Consider the following 27,490-nt stretch of genomic DNA (forward strand, 5'->3'; position numbering starts at 1 on the left):
AGCCATCATGATCTCCCAAACCGGATGCCAAAACAAACCCCTCATTCCTTCAAATTGTTTTTTGGTCAAGTATCCAGTAGTGAGAAAAGTAACAAGTCCAGAAAATTGGTACTGTTGCCGTGGTAAACCTACATGGTTTGGGGCCTTTGGAAATTATTCTCAGGAGGAATGAGGGAGAGTCTGAACTCTATGGGCTAGAAAAGCTAGACTGCTGTAAGCAGAGCTAAACTGGCTATTCTGGGGGAGAATTACAAAGAGCGCACTGCTGAGAGAAATGTACAAGTGAAGGCCCACCTTGTGAGGTTTCAGAAAGGAACATGAACTCTAGAAGCCATTCTTGATATATTGGGTAAAGAATCTGCATTCTACCTCCATTCTGAGAACTTGAGTGAGGCTGAATTAAAAAGTAATGATCTAGCCGGGCGGTGGTGGCGCACACCTTTAATCCCAGCACTCAGGAGGCAGAGCCAGGTGGATCTCTGTGAGTTCGAGGCCAGCCTGGGCTACAGAGTGAGTTCTAGGACAGCCAGGACTACACAGAGAAACCCTGTCTTGGAGGGGAAAAAGTAATGATTAAGTTGTTTGGCAGAGGAAATGTCAAGACAGGATAGGATTCAGGCTGTCATTTTATGTTACTGCCTTTGTTCAGGTCCACAGTGAGATAACAAAAGGATTAAAATATGGAAAAATTGTTTAGCAGGGGTGGGGGTTTTCATTTGTAAACAAGTCTGGTGCTGAAACAGCAGCTGTAATTGTGAAAAGAATTAGTACCATGAGAGAGGAACCTCCTATACCGAACTGGGACACTATTCTACCTATCAAAGGCCCCATCTTGTGAAAAGAAATTCATTGACAGGAGGGAACCTAAAGAGAAAGCGGGGGTGGTTGTGGATTTAGCTCAGTGGTAGAGCGCTTGCTAGGGCCTTGGGTTTGATCCTCAGCTCACAAAAAAAAAAAAAAAAAAAAAAAAAGAAAGAAAGAAAGAAAGAAAGAAAAGCAGGGGTTCCTTGCTCTAAAACTACCACCTAGGCAGAGGTCACTACAGCTTTGGTTTAAGGAGGCCAGGGTACTTCTTGAACTGCCTAAATCCAGAACTGGCAGCTTTGCCCACGTTGCCCTGGTTTTACAGGCATGCAAGATGCACCGGCACTAAGGCATAGGGTGTGGTACCATAAAATCTGCCAAGGCCTGATGATGAGGCCAAGAAACTTGTGGCAGGGTGGGAGTCCTTCTGAGGAGGCCCTGGGAGGTCATCGTGTGAATGGAGTGCAGCTGGCCCAAGGCAGGCTATGTGTACTGGCAGGCAGTAGAGCTTGAGGGTTGAGACTACCCATGATTTCTGAAGCCAGGATGACTTTGTCATGAACCTCAAATGCCTGACAAGGAGCTGCTGAGTTTTGGTCTTGCTCTGGCCAGATCTTCTGTTCCTACACCCATCCCTCCCTGTGCAAATGGGAATATTTATCTTGTGCCCCAGTGTATATAATTTGTATTCTGACTTTCTATCTTACCAATTTGACTGAATAATTTATAATCACCATGGAAACACATCTCTTTGGGGTTGTATACGAGCATGTTTCCAGAAAGCTTTAAGCAGGGAAGACCCACTCTGAACATGAGTGGTTCAATCCCACGGGCTGGGTTCCTAGAAAGCAAAAGCAAACTGAGGTGGCTGGAGAGATGGATGGCTCAGCAGTTACAAAGGTGTTGCTAAAGGACCTAGATTCAGTTTACAGCACCCACAGGACAGCTCACAACTCAGCTCCAGGGGATCTGACACCCTGTTGTGGTATCTGCGAACTCCTACACACACGTGGCACACATATATGCATGCAAACACTAAAACATACACATAGTAACTGACTCATTAATATTGGGAACTTTACATCTACATGAAAAGTCACTCATTTTGTATTGGTTGTGCTGGAGTCGAGTCAGAGACTGTACTAGGCCTGCACTCTCTACCTCCTAGCCACTTTTCACAGGATTCTTCCATGTTTTGGTGGCAGCACTTTGTAAAAAGTAATGGGTTTCATCATGACATTTTTTTTTAATTTTCATTTATTTTTATTTTTTGAGCTGAGGATCGAACTCAGGGCCTTGCGCTTGCTAGGTAAGCACTCTACCACTGAGCTAAATCCCCAACCCATCATCATGACATTTTTATACATACTTTTATTTCACCCTCTTCTGTGGCAATACATTGTGTCACCCAATATATTGTGTACCCTAATAAAACTTATCTGGGGTCAAAGAACAGATCAGCCAGTAGATTAGACAGAGGCCAGTGGTGGCACACACCTTTAATCCCAGCACTTGAGAACTCTTGTCTTGCTTGGGTAAGACACCGCCTTTAATCCCAGGAAGTGATGGCAAGAAGCAGAAAGGTGTATAAAGGAGAGGACCAGGCTTTTAAGCAGCAGTTCAGCTGAGATCCACTCAGGTGAGGATTCAGCTTCAGTCTGAGGATTCGTGGAAACAGGATTGGCTGAGTTATCAAGGTGAGGTTGGCTGTGGCTTGTTCTGTGTCTGTTCTTTCAGAATTCACCCCAATAGCTGGCACCATGCTTTTATTAATAAGACCATTTACCAATTACACTCTTCCTTCCCTGCATCCCTCTCCTGCTTGTATCCTTCTCCCAATAGATTCTATTCCGTTTTCATGTTTTATGTATTCTAATGCCCTTATTCCCCCCCCCCCCCCCACCACCACTGTTTTGAGACTTCCAGCCTTCCGAGTGCTGGAGATTAGCAAGCAGCCTGGCTAGGTATATAATTATCCTGAACAACAAGCTATCTTCCACTTTCCTTTTATGTTCTTTAATACGCAATTAGTATAAGAATAATTTCTTTATTGAAAATTGGCAAAATGTCTTAGCTTGTCAAAATTTTTGCGCAAGTCTTTAAAAAAAAAAAAACAGGTATTTTGCCTGCACGGCCTTGAGTTCAGTCCTTCAGCCTCAACATTCTTCTGTGTGTTAAGATTATAGGCCTGCCAGGCAGTGGTGGCGCACGCCTTTAATCCCAGCACTCAGGAGGCAGAAGCAGGCGGATCTCTGAGTTCGAGGCCAGCCTAGTCTCCAAAGAGTTCCAAGAAAGGGGCAAAGCTACACAGAGAAACCCTGTCTCGAAAAACAAAAACAAAAAAAAGATTATAGGCCTGTGACACTACACTTGGCCCGAGCATCAATCTTAAGAATATTTGTGTTCAGTAAAAAACAAATAAACAAACAAACAACCAAACAAGCCCCCAAAGTATCTATTTTCATTTTTTTTTTTAAAGAAATGAGATTTATGAATCCAGCACTTATTAGTTCTACTCCTCTGTAAAAAACTAGCACACAACTCATCCTTGGAGGTTACATACAGAGTATAGAAATAGAGCTTTATTTAGGTGGCATATTCATGACCCTTATTCTTTTAGACTAATCACTGCACTGAATTTGCACTGCATTTGAAGTGACTTTTTTTCCCCCTGAGATAGGGTTTCTCTGTGTAGTTTTGGTGCCTGTTCTGGATCTTGAGACCAGGCAGGCCTTGAACTCACAGGGATCTGCCTGGCTCTGCTTCCTGAGTGGGATTAAGGGCATAACCACTGCCTTGCTTGAAGTGACTTTTAAGACAACAAGGTACATTGGTTTCATACCTATATGCCTACTATATGAAGCACAGTGCTTTACAAAACTGATATTCACACAGATGCTTGAAATTAATGATAAGAGATTCTGGTTTCAGTTCTGACATGAGGTTACATAAGCCATTCAATATTTTCAGTCTCATACCAGAATTTCTAGTATAAAGTATCTACAAAACACATGGGCACATAGATATAAAATTAATGCTTGGCTCAGAACCTTGTTTTATTTAAATGTGTTCTTCATGCTACAATACAACCTTCAGAGTCAATCAAATACGTAATGTCAATAGTTTCCTCAAAACTCTTAAAAACTCACAGCCACAGTTTTATACCTCTATAAGGCAGCTTTAGTATGCAAAAGATCACAACACAGTAATTGTGGAATTAAATCCCATTTTTATGCAAATCGAAAGAAAAGCAAACAAGAGTATCAAATATCAAATTACCAAAAACCAGTGACATTCAGTATGTATATTTCTCAACTCTCTAAACTTCTTTCTCAATACCGGGGAGTTGCTCCCCCACCCCCAAGTTTTTCAAGACAGGGTTTCTCTGTGTAGCCCTGACCGTCCTGGAACTCACTCTGTAGACAAGGCTGGCTGCCTCTGCCTCCATTGTGCTGGGACTAAAGGCATGCACTACCACCACTACCATTGCCTGGCTTTTTTTTTAAAAAAATTCTCCAGCAATTCTTGTGACAGCCAGAGTTGGAAATCATTTCTCTAACAGAGTATCTGATTACGCAAAAACATGCTTAATTTCAAAGCACAGCACAGGAAAATTGCAGGCACGTGGGGGATACATTTAGAAACCAAAAGGACACACTCTGCTTTTGAACAGTCTTTATCTCTTCCAAGACTCAAAGATTACTAATAGCATAATTTATACCCTAATCCTACCAGCTACTACAGCTAGGGGCAGTAGTCAGCAGTAGGGTGCTTGTTCATCATGCAGGAGACTCTGTTACTAAAACAAAGACCCCAGAAAATACAACCTGGACACAACTTTGTCAACTATCAATCATCCATCGTTATAATACTATTTGTTGGTGAGGGAAGACTGAGATTTTTAGGCGTAAATAAGAAAGACACAGTCTCAGGGCACTGGAAGAGGGCGAGACCTTCTGGTGCTGGATTCCCCTGGTCTCTTCCAGGAAAAAGCTAAGAGCAAAGGGTCACCCGTGGCAAGGGAATGAGCACTCAATTTCTAAGAGCCTTGCTCATTTGAGCTCATTGGTCTTCCTTCCCTTCCAATTTCAGATAACAGAAGACCAAATACAGGGAGTGGGTCAAGGAAAGTGTGGGCCCTTAGTTTCGACAGCAACAACTGTCCTTCACTATGGAGGAAATCATGAAAAGAGATCATTTTCATTTTAGATAGGTTCATGATATGTGTGCTATAGCAAAGGCTGGTTGTAGCGAAGTTTCACTTCAAATGTTCACTCATTGATAAATCAGACATCATTTTGGAATGTTTAACTTCTGCTAAAATGTAGATTTAACCCAATACGGTATGTAGTATACCACTTTTGACGTTTACTTGTAGGCCCTATATTAGAAGTTGAGGTTAAAGTCATCACCAAAATATGAGAATATTCTTACAGCTACTACTAAGGTAATGAACTACGAAATTATTTCCCTAGTATTGCTTTGAAAATATACCCCTAGATATTAAAAGAAATCCCGATTCCACCCCAAGGCATTGTTTAACTTGGATTCTTCAGTCATCCTCTACAGTCGGCTTGATGGTCACTCCTCTTCTTATCTGACCCCAGCCAATTAAACTGCAAAAATAAAAATAAAAACAGGAGAAATCGTGAGCTTCACACTACCGCGCTGGCATCACCACATAATCATCCACAGACTGCTTTACCTGCCTACCCTCTAAATTCAGATGTGTTCCCAAAGCTTCCTATTTAAAAAAGATTTATTTATTTATTATGTATATAGTATTCTGTCTGCATGTATCCATGCAAGCCAGAAGAGGGCACCAGATCTCATTACAGATGGTTGTGAGTCACCATGTGGGTGCTGGGATTGAATTGAGGGCCTCTGGAAGAGCAGTCAGTGCTCTTAACTGCTGAACCATCTCTCTAGCCCCCAAAGCTGCTTCTTTAGAAAGAAAGCTCACACATTTTCTCAGATTCTAAAATCAGACAGATGGATGCTGGACAGCACGGTGAGAAAGTCCAACAAAACCTGCTGTCATAAATATACTAGTAGGTTGGGTGTGGTTGTAAATTCGAGCACTTGGGAGACAGGAAAATAAATTAGGTCATGGCTAGATAGTAAGTTTGAAGCTAGCTTGGGCAAGAGGAAATCCCATCTCAAACAAAAATTGCCAGTTGTGGTGGCTCATGCCAACAGAGGAAAGCAGATCTGTGTTCAAGGACAGCCTGGTCTACAAAATGAGACCCTGTCTCAAAGAAAAACAAAACCTAAGTGCTGGAGAGATGGCTCAGTGGTAAAAAGCACTCACTGTTCTTGCAGAGGACCTGGGTTTAGCTCCTAGCACCCATATGGTGGCTCACAATCACACAGATCTGACAATCTATTCCAACCTCCTTGGGCACTGGGCACACACATGGTGCACTCATCAGGCAAACACATAAAATAAAGAATGTATTTGCCTAATTGGTCTAACCAAAAGAAGAAAAGAACTCATATACAGGACCCTTCAGGCTACCCAAATTACATATCTAATACATTTTGTGTTTGTGTGTGGACATGCATGAGTATGTCTGTCAGTCTATACATGTGTTTTGTTTTCTTTGAAAAGGAGTTTTACTAAGTAGTTCTGGATGTTCAAAGTTGCTCTGTAAACCAGGCTAGCCTTGAACTCACAGAGGTCCCCCTGCCTCTGCTTCCTGTGTGCTGGGATTAAAGGTTTGTGTCACCACACCCAGATCAGATTTAAAAGCAAATCAAACCCTATTCTCTATACTTGTCTTTTGAAAATGCTTTCTTTCCACTGACTGCCTCAGCAGATCAATGGTCTTTAAATAACATCAGCTGGGAAAATAAAGAGAACCACAGGAACACTGTCTAGAAGCAGACTGCTCTCCATAGCAGGATACCGGATAGCCATCAAGATGCATGTCTTTAATCTCAACACTCAGGAGGCAGAGGCAGATGGACCAATTTGAGTTCCAGAGCAGCCAGGGCTACCTAGGGGGTGGTGGTGGTAGATATTACAAAAAGGTTAACTTTTGCTAAACTGCAGTGACAATTCAGATCAATCTTCTTGGCAAGCACGCAATCAGAGACGGTCACCTGCACAGTATCAAGGAAAGACAGACAAGTAAAGAACAGAGCAAGATGCAGAGGAATAATTAGGGGGAAACCAGTCCATGGGATAGTCTAATTTAGGGGTATTTTAGACAAACCAACAGGAAAGGTTAGTTAAATGGACCCAACCTGGCTTCTAGAAAGACCCAATATTCACAAGCAGTGCCAGGATGTTAGAAATTCTTTAGCACAGTACTATGACAGTGTTTACAAGACTCATCTGCCTGAGTCCTTAAGTAACAACAGATAAAGCAAAGCAGGATTCCTTTGCTACAAGTTTTTAAGTGAAAATGATAGTATAGACCACAATGCAGCCAGGAATGGGAAGGAAGCAGTCGACTGAATAATTAATTTGGGAAAGAACACAGAAGGAGAAAGCAAAGATAAATACTTCCCAGCTTGTGCATAGGCCTGTATTTCTAAGGGTCCCTCCCTACTGACCAAATCTTGGACAATTTGTACACAGCAACATATCATAGCCTAATGAATTAAACAGATCCTCAGGATCTGCATTATGAAAGTAAATAATCAAATAATGGGGAAGAAAAGAATGTCAAACAAACGTGGACTGGTGAAATTGGCAGGGGGAGGGTGCTGGTGGGTGGAATCACTGTTTCAATCAATATAGTGAAGTTCAATTCAGGCAAAAATCATCTGTGAATGATAAATACAGAAGGGAGTGGGATTTGATGAACAGCAGGCTATTTGCATATACAGAGTTTCCAAACACATTTCTCTTTCTTCTCTTTTTGGCTTTGCGTGTGTGTGAGCGTGTGTGTACTTGCATGCACATGTTAACTTTGAGCTAGCCCAGGTTGCCCTCAAACTCACTATGGAGCTCAAGATGACTTTGGACTCCTAATCATGTGCATCCACCTCCCAAGTGCAGGGATTACATCTAGCCTCCTAGACTTCTTATTAATTGCAAGAGTAATTAAGAGTAACTAAACAGCAGGAAAGTTGGACACGCTCACCACAGCAATAGTCAACTTCCAGAGAGAGCAGTCAGTCATGTATCTCTGGCCATGATTTCCTGAGAAAACATGACTATCCATAAGAATTCCAAGGTTCCTGGGTAGTGTCGGCACATGTCTTTAATGCCAGCACTCGGGAGGCAGAGGCAGGTGGATTGGTGAGTTCGAGGCCATCCTAATCTACAGAGTTTGTTCCAGGACAGCCAGGGCTATGTAGAGAAATCCTGTCTTGAAAACCCAAAGAATTCCAGGGGATTCAGTTCCCAGCACCCTCACTGGGTGGCTCACAACCACCTGCAACTCCAGCTCCATGGACAACTCTTCCTCCCTTGGGTAGTGTACTCATGTGCACATATCCATATATGAAATAAAAAAAGAATTTCAGACAAGAACATATAACTTAAATCGAACCTTAATTTCCAAAAGGATCAGACAAGCCCAGAAGCAGTCTATAAAATTACTTTCTATAGTTTTCAATTTTATCAATGTCAAAAAAGAACAAAGGAAGGCCGAGAAAGTTCGAGATCAAAGAGACATGAAATCCAAATATGAATTCTTATTCTACATGGCAGGGTCATAAGAAGCGTTATTGGGTAGAGACAAAACTGGAGGTTTTACTGTGGCCCTGGTTGGCTTGGAACTTGCTATGTAGATCAGATTGGCCTTGAACTCATGATATACCCCACCTGCCTCTGACCTCCAAGTGCTGTATAGGCACATGCCACCATGCCCAATTCCTTTTAAAAACCAAACCATTTTTTTATTTCATGTGTATGAGTATTTTACCTACATATTATCTGTGTACCATGTACCTGCCTGGTATCCACAGCAGCCAGAAGAGGGGGTTGAATCCCTTCGAAAGAGACAGTCATGAGCTGTCATGTGGATGCTGGGAATCAAACTTGAGTCCCCTGAAGAGTAGTGCTCTTAACTGCTAAGCCATCTCCCCAGCACTGTTTCTTTTTGAGCTAGGATTTCAGTCTGTGGGGCAGACTGGCCTAAAACTATGTAGCCCAAGCTGGCCTTGAACTCCCTGTAATTCTCTTGGCTTCAATGTTCAATTTCTTGGTTATGAAAGAAAATGCATTGTTTAGTAGATATATACTGAACTATTAAGACATCAAAATGCATGACATACACAACCTACTGTCCTGCACATAGTCCAAAAAAAAAAACATATATGTTCATAAATAAATGCGTGTGTACACATCTTTCTGGAAAAGGTGTGCATGAGTTTTCTATACAATTCCTTTTTGTTTGTCTGTTTTTCAAGACAGGGTTTCCCTGTGTAGCTTTGGTCCCTGTCCTGGATCTCACTCTGTAGACCAGGCTGGCCTGGAACTCACAGAGATCCACCTGCCTCTGCCTCCTGAGTGCTGGGATTAAAGGCGTGCCCCACCACTCAGCTTCTACATTCTTGCAAAGAATACTTGCAAAGTCACTGTAAAGTATAAACTACAAATAAAAAATTTATGAGGGCCAGGTGTGGTGACACATGCCTTTAATCCCAGCATTCAAGGGGCAGAAGCAGGTGGATCTCTGTGAGTTTGAGACCAACCAGCTAGGGCTACATAGTGAGTCCTTGTTCCCAAAAACAAAGTTTATGAAGGACAGACCTGGGAAGGGTTGGGAGTAGGTAGGCAAGTATGATCAAAACACAGTGTATGAAACTCTTTCTTTGTTTCAAGACAGGTTTTCTCTGTGTAGCCCCGGCTATCCTGGAACTCGCTTGGTAGACCAGGCTGGCCTTGAACTCACATAGATCTGCCTGCCTCTGCCTTCTGTGCCACCACCACCTAGCACGTGTGACACTCTTAAAAAGAAACCAATTTAAAAGAAAAGTTTAAAGTCCAGGGCTGATAAAGGTAGCTCACAAGATAAAGGCACTCATCACTAAGCCTGACTACCTGAGGTTAATCCCCAAAACCCACATGGTGAAGAAGTTGTTCTCTGATCTCCATATGTGTACCATGGCATGTGTGTACCTCCATACACACACACACAAACACACACACACACACAGACACACACAGACACACACACACACACACACACACACACGTTTACAAAGGGTGCTTGCTGCCAAGCCAGATGACCTGAGTTCAATCCCTGGAACCCACATGGCAGCAGAAGCAACTTCTCAAGTTGTTCTGACTCTCTCTCTCTCCCCTCCCCAACTAAATAAATGGAGGGAAAATGCCAGATGAGGCGAAAACTGAAACATTATAATTCACTGCTTTTTGGATAGGTTACATCTAAAACAAAGGGAAGCCAAATGAAGCATCTGTACTAATATAAATTAATACAAATCAAGGCTATACAGCTCTCAAAACATCCAAACAAAAAGGTGACTGCTAAAGCCACACTATCTGTTGTGTTCAAGGAGAAGTGTGTCCATAAATATATAGATATCTCACTAAGAACTTACTTAAGCTTTTTAACAGACAGTGGTAAAGGTAAACAATCTTACCGCCAATGTTTCTCAACTCTTCGGCTAAGGGCAATTTTTTCTCCTACTTCTGTGCACACAGGATTAGTCAAAACAATCTTGCCCAAATCAGCCTTGACAGCACTAACTCTTCCTCCTGTTGACAGGGATCCTATGTTGACCATAAGCACTTCATTCTTAGACAGCTTTTGGACCTAGGCAAATGAATTAGACAAAGGGAACAACAAATAAGGAAATGTTCTTTGAAGAGTGTGGTGGCACAGACTTTTAATCCCAGGAGATTGATCTCTGTGAGTCTGAAGCCATCCTGGTTTACACAGTGAGTTCTAGGACAGCAGGGGCCTCAAAAACCAGAAACAAATAGGAGCTGGGCACATCTTTAATCCAGCACTTGGGAGGCAGAGACAGGCAGATCTCTGTGAGTTCAACACCAGCCTGGGCTACAGAGTGAGTTCAGGACAGTCCAGCCAGGGCTACACAGAGAAACCCTGTCTTGAAACCCACCCCCCTCAAAAAAACAAAACAAAAAAACCCAAAAGAAATCAACAGTTTTTATTTCAGTTGGAATGTTTAGCACTGGTGTTGGTCCTTTCTGAGAGCTGAGTTATATACATGCACTTACCTTTGCTGCTTTCTTGTCTCCTTCAGTTCGGACGCCCAGAAGACGTCTAAGCAGGAAATAGGAAATTTCCAGTTCTGTGAATATTTCAGGTAAAGCTCCAACTGCTCCAAGCACTTGCCCCACCATTCTGTCAGCTCTGCACAAAGTGGGGTCAATCTTTGTTCCAACTCCTAATATAAAGAAGTATTTGGCTTTATTTCTTATCTAAAACACCTACCTCTGGAGTGATTTGCTTTAAAGTCTGGTTAAACAAGCATAAAATGACAGCCCTTTACATATATTTCCATATTCACACACATAAATTAAGCCTAACAAAATATTTGCTTTATTTCTATTTCAATCACTCACTCATTTGATCGTTTCTCTGTATAACAGCTCTGGTTGTCTTGGAACTCTCTCAGTAAACCAGGCTAGCCTTGAGCTCATAGAGACCCATTTGCTTCTGCCTCCTGAGTGCTTGGATTAAAGGCGTGCACCACCACCACCACCCAGCTATTTTTTATTTTTAAGTTATGTGTATATGTATATTATCTGTATGTGGATCCATGGATGTAAACGTGGTAACAGAGGAGGCACTGACTTTCCTGGAGCTGGAGTTACAGGTGGTTGTGAGCAGCTCCTGAATTCAGGAACTCTGCAAGAGCTGTAGGCATTCCTAACCACTGAGCCACATCTCTAGTCTTTTTTTTTAGGTAGGGTTTCTCTGTGTAGCTTTGCACCTTTTCCTGGAACTCGCTTTGTAGACCAGGCTGGCCTCGAACTCACAGAGATCCACCTGCCTCTGCCTCCTGAGGGCTGGGATTAAAGGTGTGCGCCGCCATTATAGTAAACTTTTAATTACATGACAGAAAGGAAAAAATAAATTGTGCCTATTTTCTTCTTTAGCCCAGGGGTAAGTTTTTATCTTGCCCCTTTCTCAGTAATCCAAAGTTTTAAGAGATTAGAACACAATTCAGCAACTCCCACATGGTATTTGATCTGCCCCCTACCTCTATTTTTTTTTCTTTTTTGGACACAGGGTCTTACTTGTGGAAGGTCTTGTGTCTCGAGTCTGGTTCTGCTGGCCACACTGGTCTCAACTCTCTGTGCTAAAGGCAATCCTCCTGCTTCAGACTCCCAAGGAAGTGGGACTGCAGCTGCTCACTACCATGTTTATGTGGAAGGTATTTCTTTTACTCCCACCTCAGTATGAGTATAATCTGACATTTTTGAGTAACTTTACATTTGCAAAACACTCATAAAAAGCAAGCCTAAGTGTTTTGCCAAACAGTAAACCAGGCACTCTAGTGCAAACCTGTAGTCCCAGCTACTTCTGGACTATTTGACTAAGGGAATTCAAGGCCAGCTTGGGAAACATAGCAAGACAGTAAAACAAACCAACTGAAATCCCTAAACTATAGATAACTAGTTGGGTATTTTGAATGCTAGGCCAAACTTATTTTACGCCAGGCACAGTGGCATAGACCTGAAATTCCAGCTACTGAAGACAGCGAGGCAGGAAGACCTCAAGTTCTAGCTCAGCCTGAAGTACGGGTAAGTGAGTTCAAGGACAGCCTGGGTAATCTTGTGAGACCCTTTCTCAAAAGGAAAAAGTGGGGCTGGAGCACTGGCTACTCTTCCAGAGGACCCAGCTTCAATGTCTGTAGTGGGTAGCTCTTCCAGCTTTGATCTGGAAGTACTACCCCCATTGAGGCTTCAGTAACTGTCATGCCTACAAGGCAGGGGTAGACAGGAGCCCTTAAGACCTGAGATCCGGATGGGCCAGCTCTCTTGGTTCCTGGACCCTGGACCCTGGAGATAGACAGAGCAGAGTTCTCCAGAGAACAACGCCGGACTGCGCTACACCTTTCCCAGACCCTGTTACCTATCCCTTCACTTGTGAGTTACCCCACAAAACAAACCTCCCTTTTAACTATGTGGAGTTGCCAGGACCTCACAACTGTCTGTAATTACAGTCCCAGGGGACCCAATGCCTTCTCTGGCGTGTTTGTGAGTACCAGGCATGTATGTGGCCGCATGCACAAAACACCCATATACATAAAATAAATAGTAACAATAATAATAATAAAAGGAAAAAGAGGGCTAAGGCTATATACCTCAGTGGCAGAGCACCTGCCTAGCATGTTCTAGACTTTAGGCCCAAACCTTACTTTAAAACAAAACAGCCAGAAATAATTATTATTGCTAATAAGTATCTATCCACCAAAATATACTTTAAAAATATTTTATTTTTTATTAATGTGTTTGCTTATATGAGTGGGTGAGTCATACTGCCAGCTACAAAATGTATTCTTTCTGTTTAAAATATTCCAAGATGTACCAATAAGGCCAGGTGTGGTAGTACACATCTGTAAGTCTAGCTGATGTAAGTGGAAAGCTGATTGAGAGAGGTTGCTTTAAGTCCTAGCATAGCCTATGTCAAAATTTAAAACAGGACGTGTTGGGGCACACCTTTGATCTCAGCACTCAGGAAGCAGAGGCAGGTGGATCTTCGTGAGTCTGAGGCCAGCCAGGGCTATGTAGAGACCCTGCCTCAAACAAACAAACAACCCCACCCCCAAAAAACAAAGGGAGGCAAAGAGACTCAGCAGTTAAGAGCACTTGCCGCTCTTGCAGAAGACCTGGGTTTGGTTCCCAGAGCTCACAAAGCAGCTCACAACCTCTGAAACTCCAGTTCCAGGGGGTCTGACGCTCTTTTTGGCATTCTTGGGCAGTAACACACATACATGGTACAGAAATATATGCAAACAACTAGTACACATAAAAATAAATCTGTAAAAACAAAACAAACTCTACAATCTCTCTTTAATCTACCACGAATCTCCACAAATTAAGAGATGACAGAGAAATCCTTACCAATGAGACCACCTGGGGCAGCATACTGAAGATCATTATGTTCCGCAAAAAGTGATACAATTTTGGAAAAGATTGGTTTACACATGAGTTTTCCTTCACTATCTTTGGAAACAATACCAGGTCTCACTTCTATCTCCTGCCCTACCTGTAAACACATAACCAGTAGTGAGATTTACTGTAGAACAACACATTTATTATTTACTTACCAATGTTCCAACAAAAAAAAGACCACAAAACTAAAAAGGCAATTTTTTTGTCTAATTTCAAGATCATTACTGTTATTTACTTCTTACTATTATTTTTATTGGCCTGCAACTTACTAGGTAGAACAGGCTGGCCTTGAACTCACAGATACCAGCCTGCTTCTGCCTCTCAGCTGTGCACCATCATGCCAGGTTAAAATCACTACTTAAAAAAAAAAGTATTTTTTGGCCAGGTGGTGGTGGCGCACACCTTTAACCCCAGCACTTGGGAGGCAGAGGTAGGTGGATCTCTGGGAGTTTGAGGCCAGCCTGGTCTACAGAGTGAGTTCCAGGAAAGGCGCAAAGCTACACAGAGAAACCCTGTCTGGGAAAAACCAAAAAAAAAAAAGGGTTTTTTTTTTTTTTTTTTAAATAGTTTATTTGCAACAGGGTTTTACTGTGTTGCTCTGGCTGTCCTGGAATCACTCTGTAGACCAGGTCGGCCTCAAACTCAGAGACCCATCTGCCTCAGCCTCTCAAGTGCTGGGATTAAAGGCGTGCACCATTATGCTCATCTTCTCTCTCTCTCTTTTTTTTTAATGGAAAAAACTGACATGGAGGAGATAGGTGGCTCAACAGATAAAGAGTACTTTTTCTCACAGAGGATCAGAGTTCAGTTCCCAGCACCTCACAACCATCGCTAACTCCAGTTTCAGGGGATCCAACACTCTCTTCTGGCCTCCATGGACACATACATATTTGGAGACAAAACATCCATACATATAAAATAAATAAACCTAAAAGAATATTTTAAAATTCAGATCTACTCAACTGCTGCAAATTTACCAAGTAAACTTGTTGTCACATAAAACATGTTCCACATTCACTAGAGAACTTAAAATTTAGAGGTTAGACATCTCCCAAAGACAAAAATAAATCCATATTCAATACCAGACAATATGAAAAACCATTTCTCACTGGGTGTGGTGGTGCAGACCTTTAGTCCCAGCACTCAGAAGATAGAGGCAAGGGGATCTCTAAGTTTGAGGCCAGCCTGCTTAAGACAATGGTGGGCTAATGAGCTGGCTCAGAGGGGAAAGGTGCTTACCACCATGCCTGATGACCTGAGTTGAATCCCAAGGACCTACTAGACAGAAGGAGAGTCAACACCTGAAAAGTTGTCTCACTTCCATCTGTGCACTGTAGCACTCACATGTCCACACATGTAAGAAAATAGACAGGGGAACAACTCAAACCCAGTTTACCTTTAACACTCCTTTCAGAATACTACCACCAGCTACACCTCCCTTAAGGTCATCAACTTCACAGCCAGGTTTGTTGACATCAAATGACCTGATAACTAAAAGAAAAATTTAACACAAATTAAAGCCATCCTATTTACTTTAGATTTAGAAGACACATTGTTTTCCAAGTCACCTTTTCTAGTAACAATCTAATATTATTGCTTTAGTGCTTACTGAAGCCTTACCTGTAATGGAAAAAATGCAAATAGTTGGAAAGCACACTGAGACGGCTTATTAGAGTCTACCAATACTATGGAATATCATGAAGCTCTTTGAAATTAATGTTAAAACTATATATAATGATCAGAGATGGGTTTCATATACTATTAAAGGAAAAAGCAGTTATAAAAATAGAAGAAAAACAAAGTTAAGACATGTGGTTTGCCCTTCATATTTAAGGGTTTTACATCTGTGTAATTCAAGCAGCCAAAGAGCAAAATTACTTATGTAATGAACACAAAAGGTTTTGTGTGTGTGTGAGGGCCATTATCCGCTATGTATCATAACTATCTAGACATCATTTACAATAAATTAGCCATTATGTCTTGATGCATACAGCGACTAAGAGTACATACAGCCCTTGCATCACATGCATGAGGCTTTGGGTATCTCCAGCATCATCAGAAAAGTCATCAATCAAGTGCACTGGAGACTGTATGTGGGTGCACAGTATGCCACTTCACTTATTCGTTTCTTTTAAATATTTATTTATTTATTTATACATACAATGTTCTGTCTGCATGTGTCCTTGCAGGCCAAAAGAGGGCACCAGATCTCATTACAGATGGTTGTGAGCCACCATGTGGTTGCTGAGAATTGAACTCAGGACCTCTGGAAGATCAAGCAGTGCTCTTAACCTCTGAGCCATCTCTCCAGCCCCACTTATTTTTTTCAAGAGAGGGTCTTACTTTGTAGCCCTGGCTGTCCTGGAACTCATTACACAGACCAGGCTAACCTTGAACTCACAGAGATCCACTTGCCTCTCCTTCTCAAGAGCTGGGATTACAGGTGTGTGCCACCATGCTTGGTATATATAGGATTTTCTGTATTATATGGCTTCTACCACACAAATTATATTTTAAAATTATAAAACAATTTTAAAACTATATTACTTATACTCAGGTAACCCAAGAGAACGTTCCCTAATAATCACACTAACAGCTCCAAATGAAGATCTGGAAATGCCCAAATACATTGCTGTGGAACAATCTTTTTGGTCACTGTAAATATGTACTATTCTCACTGGTTAATAAAGAGCTGACTGGCCAATTAAAAAAAAAAAAAGGTAAAGGAAAGGCTCCTACGTCATTGAGCAACCACAGCTCAGTGAAATTAAACGCTTCGGTTTCTCAGTAATGGCACAATGACATCATTTGTATGGAAACTATAACATCCTAACATGTTGAACTTCCCTAGAAAACACTGTATTACTCCATGTTGGTTGCATAACATGCTATATACAAAGCACCAAAAGAGTTTCTTGTGTACTCAGGGCTTTGTCATCCAGCAGTATGATCAAGACATTATTTCAAATAGGCTTTATAGATTTACCACCATCTGTTCGGTAAGAGAAAATATTAAGACAATCTTGAAGGGGATGCACTAATGTGGAAAAAAATTCAGTTAAACGTGACTCCTGTCACTTACCAATGAGACGGGGTTCTGAAGTAAAGTCTCTTGGGGGCACTGGTATTTTCTTCACTATGTACTCACAGACGACCTCAATATTGTATTTCAGCTGAGCAGAGATTGGAATAATTGGTGCTCCTTCGGCTACTGTTCCTACAGTAACAAATTTCAGAAAGATCAAAATCCTCCTTGGGCCTTACAAAACTTGGTCTATACAGCTGCTAGACAAAGTCATTAGAACTAACAGAAATGCCAGTCAGCAAGTAAAAAGTGGTCTATCTAGAAAGATGACAATATTTTCTCTTGAAATCTCCTGAAAATGAATTCTTTGTCCTCTAAGGGACAACTGCTAAAATTATATCATTGGGTATATTTAACATAGGCAAATGCTGTGTTTAAAGGAATATTAACACTTTTGGGAAGGAGCTCTTTACAAGCTGAAAAGGTTCTAACAACATGTAATTAACCTTTCCACAAATGCCAAGAGGAAATTACAGACTCTTTGCTAATCAAAGACTGGCTGGCATATATCACATTTTTAAAATTAATCATATGTCAAACAAACTGATCAAAGAAACAGAACAAAAATAATTAGATTTTAATCAAAATGGATTAATCTTTTTCATGCTGGAATTAGGTTCCCAACAAGAAAAGGCTAAAAAATAATTAAATGTCAACAGTAATATGTATTATCATGTCTTCTCAGAAAGTGAAACATGCCATGGTACTAGAGAAAGGAACTCTGCAAAGATTGCTTTGTTTGTGTTTTTGAGGCAGGTTCTCTATGCAGTCCTTGCTGGCCTAGAACTAGCTATACACACCAACAAGCTGGCCTTGAACTCAGAGGTCTGCCTGCCTGTGCCTTCAGGGTGCTAGAATTAAAGGCATATGCCATGAGGCCCAGCAGAAAGATTGTTTTTTAAATGATTTTATTCATTTTACTATCACTAAGGAATGGGAGGCAATGATGTAAACTCAGTGCCCTGGGTATGCCAGCCAAGCACTCTACCGTTGAGTTATACTCTAAGCCCTTGGGATTTAAAAAACTTCAGCTTTAATTTTGTACATTAAATTCAGGAATATAGATTTATAGTCTTATCAGGATACTGTATCAGGTCACTAGCAAGGAGAATGTAGAAAAAAGAACACTTATGAGACCCACATTTGCCGTTTTAGATGAACTATTACCTTTATTACTATATTATCTTTCAAAGTGATCCTCTGATTTATTAGTTATAACTTCTTACCTTGTACAAATGCGAGAATCTGCTCATATTGTTCCTTAGCCTGACTTTCTTTTACCAGATCAATTTTATTTTGTAAGATCAAAATATGCTTGAGTTTCATGATTTCTATGGCAGCCAGGTGTTCAGAAGTCTGAGGCTGAGGACATGATTCATTACCAGCTAGTTGACATTGAATAAAACAGATAGATACGTGAGAATTAACTAGAAATATCCAGAGCATGCAATTTCAAAAACAGAAAGCAGATTGTTGGCTGTGAGGGCTGGAGGGAGTGTAACTGGGCAGTGACTGTATAACGGGCAGGGTGTTCACTTTTGTGCTAGTGCAATTCTGAATGCAGTTCCTCTCGCCAAGTCGTACCCTTTAAATGATAAAAGGGTAAGCTTTATAGCATGCACACATTCTACCACCAACTTTGCCTCACCCTCTATCTATCTGCAGTCCTGATCCTAAGCAAGAAGCTTCCAATGAACAAAACTGGCTTCATTCAAGAGCTTTTTTGTTTAGGCCTCCTAGCTCAATCTAGTCTAGGTATGTTCTGGAAGTCAAGCTCCAACGAGGAGGCTCCCCCTCCTCTGAGGTTAAAGCTCCTTCTTAACCAAGGAAGAGCACTGTGAAGATGAGCAACGGTGCAAACACAGGCAAGTTTCGCTCAGCATGCTAACAATCACCCTGCCCAGTCTGTTCGTGTGTCCTGTGCCATATCCTCTCGCATACCTAAAACTACCATACCCACACCTGTCAAATCTCTTAATAGCTCACACAAGGAAACACAGCATTAACTTTGGCAACTCCCATGTTGTACTACACCATGGCAATTACTGTAAATAAATAACAACTACACATCTACATGGAGGGGCAACTCACAATCCACATATATGCCCTAACACACAAATTTTAAGTAGAACTAAATGTGAAACAATATTCCTTTTTGGATACTGTAAGACTTCTCAGAAGCCATAACCCCCAGGACTCTTTTGCTTAGTATTTTGTTTGTGATTATCTATTAGAAGGAAATGTCACTCTGGATGACACATTCCTATTCATGCCTCACTCAGATAATGGACATGGCCTCCAAAGGTTCTTCCTCAAATACTCCACGAATTAGTTCTTTATTGGTTCGTCCAAATCAATTCTGATGGTTTTACCTATCAACAGAAGAGCTGCATCCATCACTGCTGCGCCGTTCAGCATCGTAGCCATCAAAATATCATGGCCAGGACAGTCAACAAAGGAAACGTGCCTGACAAAAACAACAATCAAAACTACAAGCAAACTGTAGATTTCTTAAAGTTAAACCACACAGGAACTAGTTCTCACTGTTGGAAAATGTAGACTTTGGGTCTCATGCCTCTGACTTCCACAGGTACTGGCACCCAGGTAAGCATACCCAAACACATCCATATAATTAAAAATAGTAAATATTAAAAAAAGAGAGAATGAGGATTTGGAAAAACACTGCCCAAAATACCACTACCCCTAAAAAACTGGAATTGTGTGTCTGACGTGAGATGACAGTACTGCTTTAAAATTATAGTACTCAACTCTTTTGAATTGACTATTCAGATCTTATTTAACCTCAGAAAACAGAAGAAGGAATTAACTCCCCTTGAACTAGAGTTATAGGCAGTTGTGACTGTTGGAAAGTGAACTCCAGTCCTCTGCTTAAGAATAAGTGCTCTTGGGGTTGGAGATTTAGCTCAGTGGTAGAGCACTTGCCTAGCAAGCACAAGGCCCTGGATTCAGTCCTCAGCTCCAGAAAATTAAAAAAAGAATAAGTGCTCTTACAGCTAGGGATAGTGGCACATGCCTTTAATTCCAGCACTCGGGAAGCAGAGGCAGGCAGATCTCTGAGTTCGAGGCCAACCAAGAGTACACAGAGAAACCCTCTGTTGAAAAACCAAACCAAACCAACAAAAACAAACTATCCCACCAAGCAAAACAAGTCACACCGAAGCAAGAGAGTATCAGCAATATTGTTAGCTTTTATTTAAAATTCTGATACTGGTGACTATATTTCTAAATCCTATCCCCACACCCCGGAATGTGTCTTTCTTTCTAAGCTTAACGTCTACATTAAAATATCTTCAAAAAAACCCCCAACCCAACTTTGTGGGGGTGGGGTGGGGGGAGCAAGCCACATATGGTGATACAGGCCTTTAAAATCCCAGCACTGGGAAGGAGGGAGGCAAAGGCAGGCAGATCTGTGAGTTCCAGGCTAGCCAGGGCTACATACTGATACCCTATCTAAATAAAACAGAATCCTGATATCCTGTTCATTATAATTTTCTAAATTAATTTTAAAAACTGCATTAAAGTGGGGCTGAAGAGATGGCTCAACAGTTAAGAGCACTGGTTGCTCTTTTTTTTCCCCCCCCCTGGTTGCTCTTTTAGGACACCAGTTCAATTCTCAGCACCCACATGGTGGCTCACAACTGTCTATAACTCTAGTTCCAGGGAATCTGGCACCCTCACACAGCCATACATGCAGGCAAAATACCACTGCACACACACATTAAATAAACTTTAAAAAGTAGTTGTATTAAAGAATCTATCCTGATTATTGAGATTTCTTGGCTTCCCCTCCACCCTAAATTTTGGGCCTGAGATGACTCTGATGTTAGTAACTAGATACCAGGACCCTCTGGTAAGGAACCAACACATACAATCACATTGAGAAAATTGTTTGGAAACATTTACTTTAAAGGAACAATTTTAAAAACGGCTTAATTTTTCTTCTTATCTAACAAACAGAAATGACAGCTTTAATCCAATGAGTTGTGTTTTCTCTCCCTTTCTTGCTCATGCAATACTTGCCTTAAAATTTTTTTTTAAAACTTATTTTGAGGCAGGTGGATCTCTGTGAGTTCAAGGCCAGCCTGGTCTACAAAGTGAGTTCCAGGGCAGCCTCTAAAGCTACAGAGAAACCCTGTCTCAAAAAACAACAAAAAAAGACTTATTTTGGCAGGGCGTTGGTGGCGCACGCCTGTAATCCCAGCACTCAGGAGGCAGAGGCAGGCGGATCTCTGTGAGTTCGAGGCCAGCCTGGTCGACAGAGCTAGCCCAGGACAGACTCCAAAGCTACAGAGAAACCCTGTCTCGAAACCGCCCCCCCAAAAGACTTATTTTGCGGTTGGGGATTTAGTTCAATGGTAGAGTGCTTGCCTAGCAAGCGCAAGGCCCTGAGGTCCTCAGCTCTGAAAAAAAGGGAAAAAAAAAAGACAAAATAACAAAAGAGACTTATTTTTATTTTTTGTGAATGAGTGCTTCATGTCTGGTACCCTCAGAGGCCAGAAGAGGGTGTGGGATCTCCTGGAACAGGACTTACAGATGGCTGTGAGAGCCACCAGGTGGATGCTGGGAATCACCCAGTGCACCCAACACCTGGGACCTCTCTAGCTCCCTTATGCATTTTTTCAGTTTATAGAAGTTTTTTTTTAAATACGCATTTAAAATTAATTGAAAACAATTTTTTTTGTTTTGTTTTTCAAGACAGGATTTCTCTGTGTAGTTTTGGTGCCTGTCCTGGATCTCTCTCTATAGACCAGGCTGGCCTGGAACTCAGAGATCCACCTACTTCTGCCTCCAAAGGCTTGTGCCACCACCACCCCACAAAAAGTATTTTATCTTTCAATTATCATCATTGTATAAAATAACATGAAATAATAAAAAAAAACATTTAGCAATTAAGTTTAGTGTTCAGTATCTTAAGTACTTTAAAAAGCAAAAAGCACAAAACAGTGATTTAAAAAGCATAAAGTATTTTTTTAGCATAAAAGTTACCTGACTAATTTGAAGTTCCCTTTGGTCCCTGGAATGTCTGTAGGAAACTCATCTGGTGTGCTACTTCCGCATGACCTGTAACATTCTGGTCTAGGACAACTTGGGTCATCAAGTTTATAAATCTAAACGTTTCAGTGTAAAAGAAAACAGAAAACTGGTTTTGTTATCAATGCAATAATTAAAGTGAAATAGTTTCTAGTTTCCTGGTGCATAGATCACCTTAGCATTAGCATATCCAAGCTTGATGGTAATATTTCTTTCTAGTTCATTTTTGAATCTGACGGTGTGAACTCCAGAAATAGCCTTTACCACAGTAGACTTCCCATGAGCTACATGACCAATTGTACCTATTGACAAAGCACAACAAAATTAACTCCTGTATGCCAAGTACACCAAACATCTTTTCAAATAGTGTTGAGTAGGAAACAAAAAACCAGCCAGGCAGTGGTGGTGCACTCGGGGGAGGCAAACACATGAGGATCTCTGTGAGTTTGAGGCCACCCTGGTCTACAGAGTGAGTTCCTGTAGCATTGAGGTATATTGCATTTGTTTGATTAAATAAAATTAACCTGCGATCAGGAGGCTGAGTTGGCAACTAGCAGACAGGAAGTGAAAGGAAGAGGTGAAGCCAGAGCTTTTAAGTGGGGGCTATAAAAGGACACTGGGTAAAGGCGCAAACAAAGGGAGGCTAGCTACTTGCTATTCAGGCTCTCCAAGCAGGCAGAATTCCACCTCAACCTCTGAATCTTGAGTTCTTTACAGGGACAGAGATCCCAGATAAAGTTCCCCTTAGTAGCTTTGGGAGAGTCAGTGCCTGAGGGAGAATTCCCTCAGGCTGTGGCTCTGGGAATTCTTGCAGTTGCCTTTTAAGGCAGCCACAGTAATAAAGAAAAACAGTTCCAGGCCAGCCAGGCTAACAATGAGAAACCCTGTCTCAGAAAAAGGAAGAAAGAAAAGAGAAAGAAAGAAAGGAGAAAACTAAAAACCCTAACCATAAACATTAAAGTAAAACAGTTAATGATATGGCTCAGCAGGTAAAAGCACTTGTCACAAAAGCCTGAAGACTTGAGTTCCCAGAATCTAACAGAGAACCAACTCCTGAAAGTTGTCCTGACTTCCATACATGTGCATGGACAGACACACACAGAATAATAATAATCATAATAGAAATAAAATTGTTTAAAGGGGCCGGGTGGTAGTGACCGAATGCCTTTAATCCCAGCACTCAGGAGGCAGAGGCAGGTGGATCTCTGTGAGTTCGAGGCCAGCCTGGTCTCCAAAGCGAGTTCCAGGAAAGGCGCAAAGCTTCACAGAGGAAACCCTGTCTAAAAAAACCAAAAACAAAAAAAAAATTGTTTAAAGGGTATTCAATTTTTCCCTTTATATGCTCTTTCCTATTATAAATTTCTTTTCAGACCAATTTTAATAGAATATGTACTTGAGAAGAAGAAACAGGATGGATAGTTTGAGGCCAGCTTGGACAATGTAGGTAGACCTTGCCTTGAAAGAAAAAAACTTGGTTTGAGCTCAGTGGTAGAGTGCTTGCCTAGCAAGCTCAAGGCCCTGGGTTTGATCCTCAGCTACACACACACACACACACACACACACACACACACACACACACACCCCAAAAAAAAAGAAACTTGGTGGGCAGTGGTGGCGCACACCTTTAGTCCCAGCACTTGGGAGACAGAGGCAGGCGGATCTCTAAGTTCGAGGCCAGCCTGTTCTACAGAGTGAGATCCAGGACAGGCACCAGAACTAGATGGAGAAACCCTGTCTCAGGAAAAAAAAAAAAAAAAAAAAAAAACAAACAAACTCAAAATCTCGTCTACCTGGTCTACAGAGGACAGGCACCAAAACTACACAGAGAAACCCTGTCTTGAGAAAAGAAAAAGAAAACCAAAAAATCAACCAACCAAACAAAAAAGAAACTGAAGCACACCCATTTAATATGACAAACTCCAATACAACAAAAAAGAACACACTCATACTCACAGTACCCAGAAAGCTGAGGCAAGGGGATTGTCTTGAGTTAGAGGTCAGCCTGGGCTACACAATTGACAACTGAATACCAAGCTAGCTAGGGTTAGGGTTACATAGCACGTCTGCCTCAAAACTGAAAACAGACCACACATTTTATACTCAAGCAATACACCTCAACAGTTCTAGGTGCCAATTAGGGGGGAAAGAATTCCACTTAATTATAGATTATATATCAAATAAAACTTCCATAAACTGCCTTTGTATGACAAGAAAAACACATTTTCACTTCAAACTTCTGCTACGGTATGATTACATACTGCCTTGTCCCATTAAACTTTTCACACGCATCTCAAAAAAAAATGTAGCAACACTTTGTTAACAAGGGCTCCACAGCTTTCTTTTTGACACTGTACTGCTCAGGCCAATCTCTAAGTAAATGCCCACATTATTCAAGTAATTGCACAAAAGAAAAGGTTAAAATTACTTTTAATTCAGGTGTCCGAGCTATCTTATCTTACCAATATTAATTGTAGCTTGTCTGCTGATAACTTCATGTGAAAGTGGTGTCAACTTGGTGACATCCTGCAATGCAATATTTCAAAGCATGATAAATATAAACCAGAAAATTTTCCTTGACTTTATATTCTCCCTGTATAAGCAGCTCTTTTCTCCTGCTAAAGTGTCTTTTCCCTTAACGTGCTATAAGATTGGGAACCCTATTTGCCTTTCTGTGTCACACAAGACAACTCCACTCACTAAGAGAGGTCTGGAGATGAGAAGTCGTCTAATCTGAATCTTTGCAAGTCTCAAGTGTCCAACACGGTGGGCAGTGTAGTCCGCTTTCCAATCCTTTTACAGACTTAAATCTTAATAACTTTTAACAACCCTGGTGCGTCTCATGCTGGCCTCTAGCTCCATATGTAACCAAGAATGAGCTTTAACTTCTGATCTCACCTCGTAAGTGCTAAGACTACCGGCGTGCGCTTATGCGCTTCTGGGGCTGGAACTCAGGATTTGTTGTCTGCTAAGTATGCACTCTACACAGTGAAGTGCAGCCTCATCCATACTCTTTAATTATATTTATCACCAAAGTTTAGCCACACACTGTAGGGGTTCCAAGTTTCAAAATCGTTCATCAGTTTGGGGACTAGGCAAGGCACTGGCGGCAGAGCCGGCACGCCTTAGACTCTAAGACCTGGAGGGTCCGGGTCTAGAATAGCTCCTTTACCCCACGCTCCAGCCACCCAAGCACTGCCTCATCTCCACCCCGAGCTCATGGTGCATTCCCGCCTCAAATCGAGACCTTACCAATGTGGCGAGATCCTGTCGGGAAAGATGTGGCTGCCCGAGAGTCACTCCAACCTCACCCCCAGCCATCTTGCTCAGAGAGGAAGAAAAGTGCTCGGCAGCCGCCTGATATAACGTAGGCCCCCTTGGGCGGAGCGAACGAGCAGCGGCGGGAGGGCGGACTACTATCCAGACCTGGTAAAAAGGATGGCAAATGAGGCACTGATCTTACTGCTTGAACTTCTCTGTTTTAATTTGCACAGGAACTAGCCGCAAGCTTCCTTGAAAACACGATACAAAGTTTTGGAACATACCTATGGCAGACCTGTTAGATTTTTTTTGTGCAGGCAAGACTAAGGACAGCCCCCAGCATAGCCCCCCCCCCTTGAGGGGAGGGTTATCAATGCGACACTGCTCGCTAGACAGAGAAGCTATTTCCGTTTCCTTTTGGTGCTGGCCGGAAGAATTTCCCGGCATCAGGGCGTCTTCCTGGAGTGTAAAATCAGAAAGTGGCAATTTTTATTTTATTTTATTTCATTAATTTATTTACTCGTTTTACACATTTCTATAATCGAATAGAGCGATATTAACTCGGAGTCCTCATCCGCCTTGCTGGGGCGGAGACCAAAGTATAATGTATTCTAGTGTAGGTGTTTTATGTGATTTTTACCTTTTCTGTTTGTTTTTTGAGACAGGATCTCACATTATAGGCCTTGGCTGGCCTGGAATTCATAGACATCAGCCTGTCTCAAGTGCTGGGGTTAAAGGCATGAGCCACCACAGTACCCACCCCCACCCCTGCACCCCCTCTTTAAACCTTATATCCTTACCTTTTGATTTTTGCCTTATATTCGGTTTTTGTTTTAGTTTGCATTGTAAATAGCTATATCAGTCAGTTTAAAAACCATTTTCATCATCAATTCAAAAGAAGTGATGTTTGCTGTTTGTGCTGCTACCCACATACTCTCCACACTCAAAGCACCCAGGAGATCCAGGAAGGCTAGGGATACAACTCAGTTAGTAGAGCATTTGTGAGGCCCTGAATTCAATCCTCAATACCTAAGAAAGGGGAAAAGAAAAAGAGAGCAGTGAGTTAGGCATAGTAGCCAGACTCTGTAACTCCAGCACTTGATAAGCTGAGACAGGAGTTCAAGGCCAGCTGGGGCTATGCATAGAGAAACCTGTCTCAAAAAATTTTTTTTTGGTGTGGAGTTTTGTGCAGTGGTGGTTGCATATCCTTTGTGAATGTGCTAAAACTCGAGTAGTTAGGAAGTTTAACAGTGAACCTCTAGATATGTGATTTGTAGGGCAATAAACATTTAAATTCATTTACACCAAATAGAACATAATATGCTTTATCATCATAGACTTTTTGGTAGTAAAAATCTCACAGTGGGCCTAGAGAGATGGCTCAGTGGGTAGATGTGCCTGCCACCAAGCAAGGACCCACATAGAGAGAACCAGTTCCCACAAGATGTCTTCTGATCTCCACATGTTTGCAACTACACACATACACAAACATAAATAATAAAAACGTTTAAAAGAGACAAGGTGGAGGGAAAGAAATACCACAAGGCATGGTGCTACATGCCTTTAATTCCAGCGCTTGGAATGTGGACACAGGAGGATCAGCTTTCTTGGCTAAGTAGAATTTGAGGGCAGCCTGGACTACATGTGACCTGTCTCAAGAAGAGCAAACATTACCATTAAGTGTGAAAGCTCAGATGGTAGAGTGCTTTCCTGACATGCATGAAGTCCTGGATTCAATTCCCAGTACTGAAAAACAAACCTAGTCAGCCATGGTGACACTCACCTTAAACCCAACACTCAGGACTCAGAAGCAAGGGGATCTCTGAGTTCCAGCCAAGCCTGGTCTGTATATTGAGTTCTAGACCCTATCTCAAAAACAAAAACAAAACACACACACACACACACACACACACACAAAACAAAACAAAAAACAAAAAAAACCAAAAAACCAAAAACACCAAAAAACAAAAAACAATGAAACAAAAACCCAACAACAATCCCAGCACTCAGGAGGCAGGGGCAGACAGATCTTTGTGAATTCCAGTCCCGCCTGGTCTACAGAAAGAGTTCCAAGCCAGCTAGGGCTACACCGAGAGATCCTGTCTCAAAACACAACAAAACAAAACAAATAACAACAAAACAGCAGATAATAATATTTATTAATTGTGGCGCACGCCTTTAATCCCAGCACTCAGGAGGCAGAGGCAGGCGGATCTCTG

The 27,490-nt window shown here is 41.7% G+C and overlaps 1 protein-coding gene across 3 annotated transcripts; it reads right to left on the bottom strand.

The window, feature by feature from the left end:
- Nucleotides 1–5,150: 5,150 nt before the first annotated feature.
- Nucleotides 5,151–25,394, bottom strand: Eif2s3 (eukaryotic translation initiation factor 2 subunit gamma). Of its 3 annotated transcripts, XM_036174914.1 has the most exons (12): nt 25,263–25,393; nt 24,473–24,536; nt 22,188–22,315; nt 21,969–22,090; nt 19,334–19,428; nt 18,188–18,346; nt 16,959–17,093; nt 15,273–15,367; nt 13,826–13,970; nt 10,970–11,139; nt 10,369–10,541; nt 5,151–5,420 (listed from the first exon to the last, which is right to left on the bottom strand). In XM_036174914.1, the coding sequence occupies exons 1-12, from the start codon at nt 25,329–25,331 to the stop codon at nt 5,357–5,359; spliced, it is 1,419 nt and encodes a 472-aa protein (XP_036030807.1). In that variant the 5' UTR covers nt 25,332–25,393; the 3' UTR covers nt 5,151–5,356. The 3 variants fall into 3 exon arrangements, with proteins under 3 accessions (XP_036030807.1, XP_036030808.1, XP_036030809.1); XM_036174915.1 differs by lacking the exon at nt 18,188–18,346 and having other exon boundaries at nt 25,263–25,394; XM_036174916.1 differs by lacking the exon at nt 24,473–24,536 and having other exon boundaries at nt 25,263–25,317.
- Between the last annotated feature and the right edge of the window lie 2,096 nt (nt 25,395–27,490).

This window comes from Onychomys torridus, chromosome X (genome assembly GCF_903995425.1).
Source record: "Onychomys torridus chromosome X, mOncTor1.1, whole genome shotgun sequence".
Lineage (NCBI taxonomy): Eukaryota > Metazoa > Chordata > Mammalia > Rodentia > Cricetidae > Onychomys > Onychomys torridus.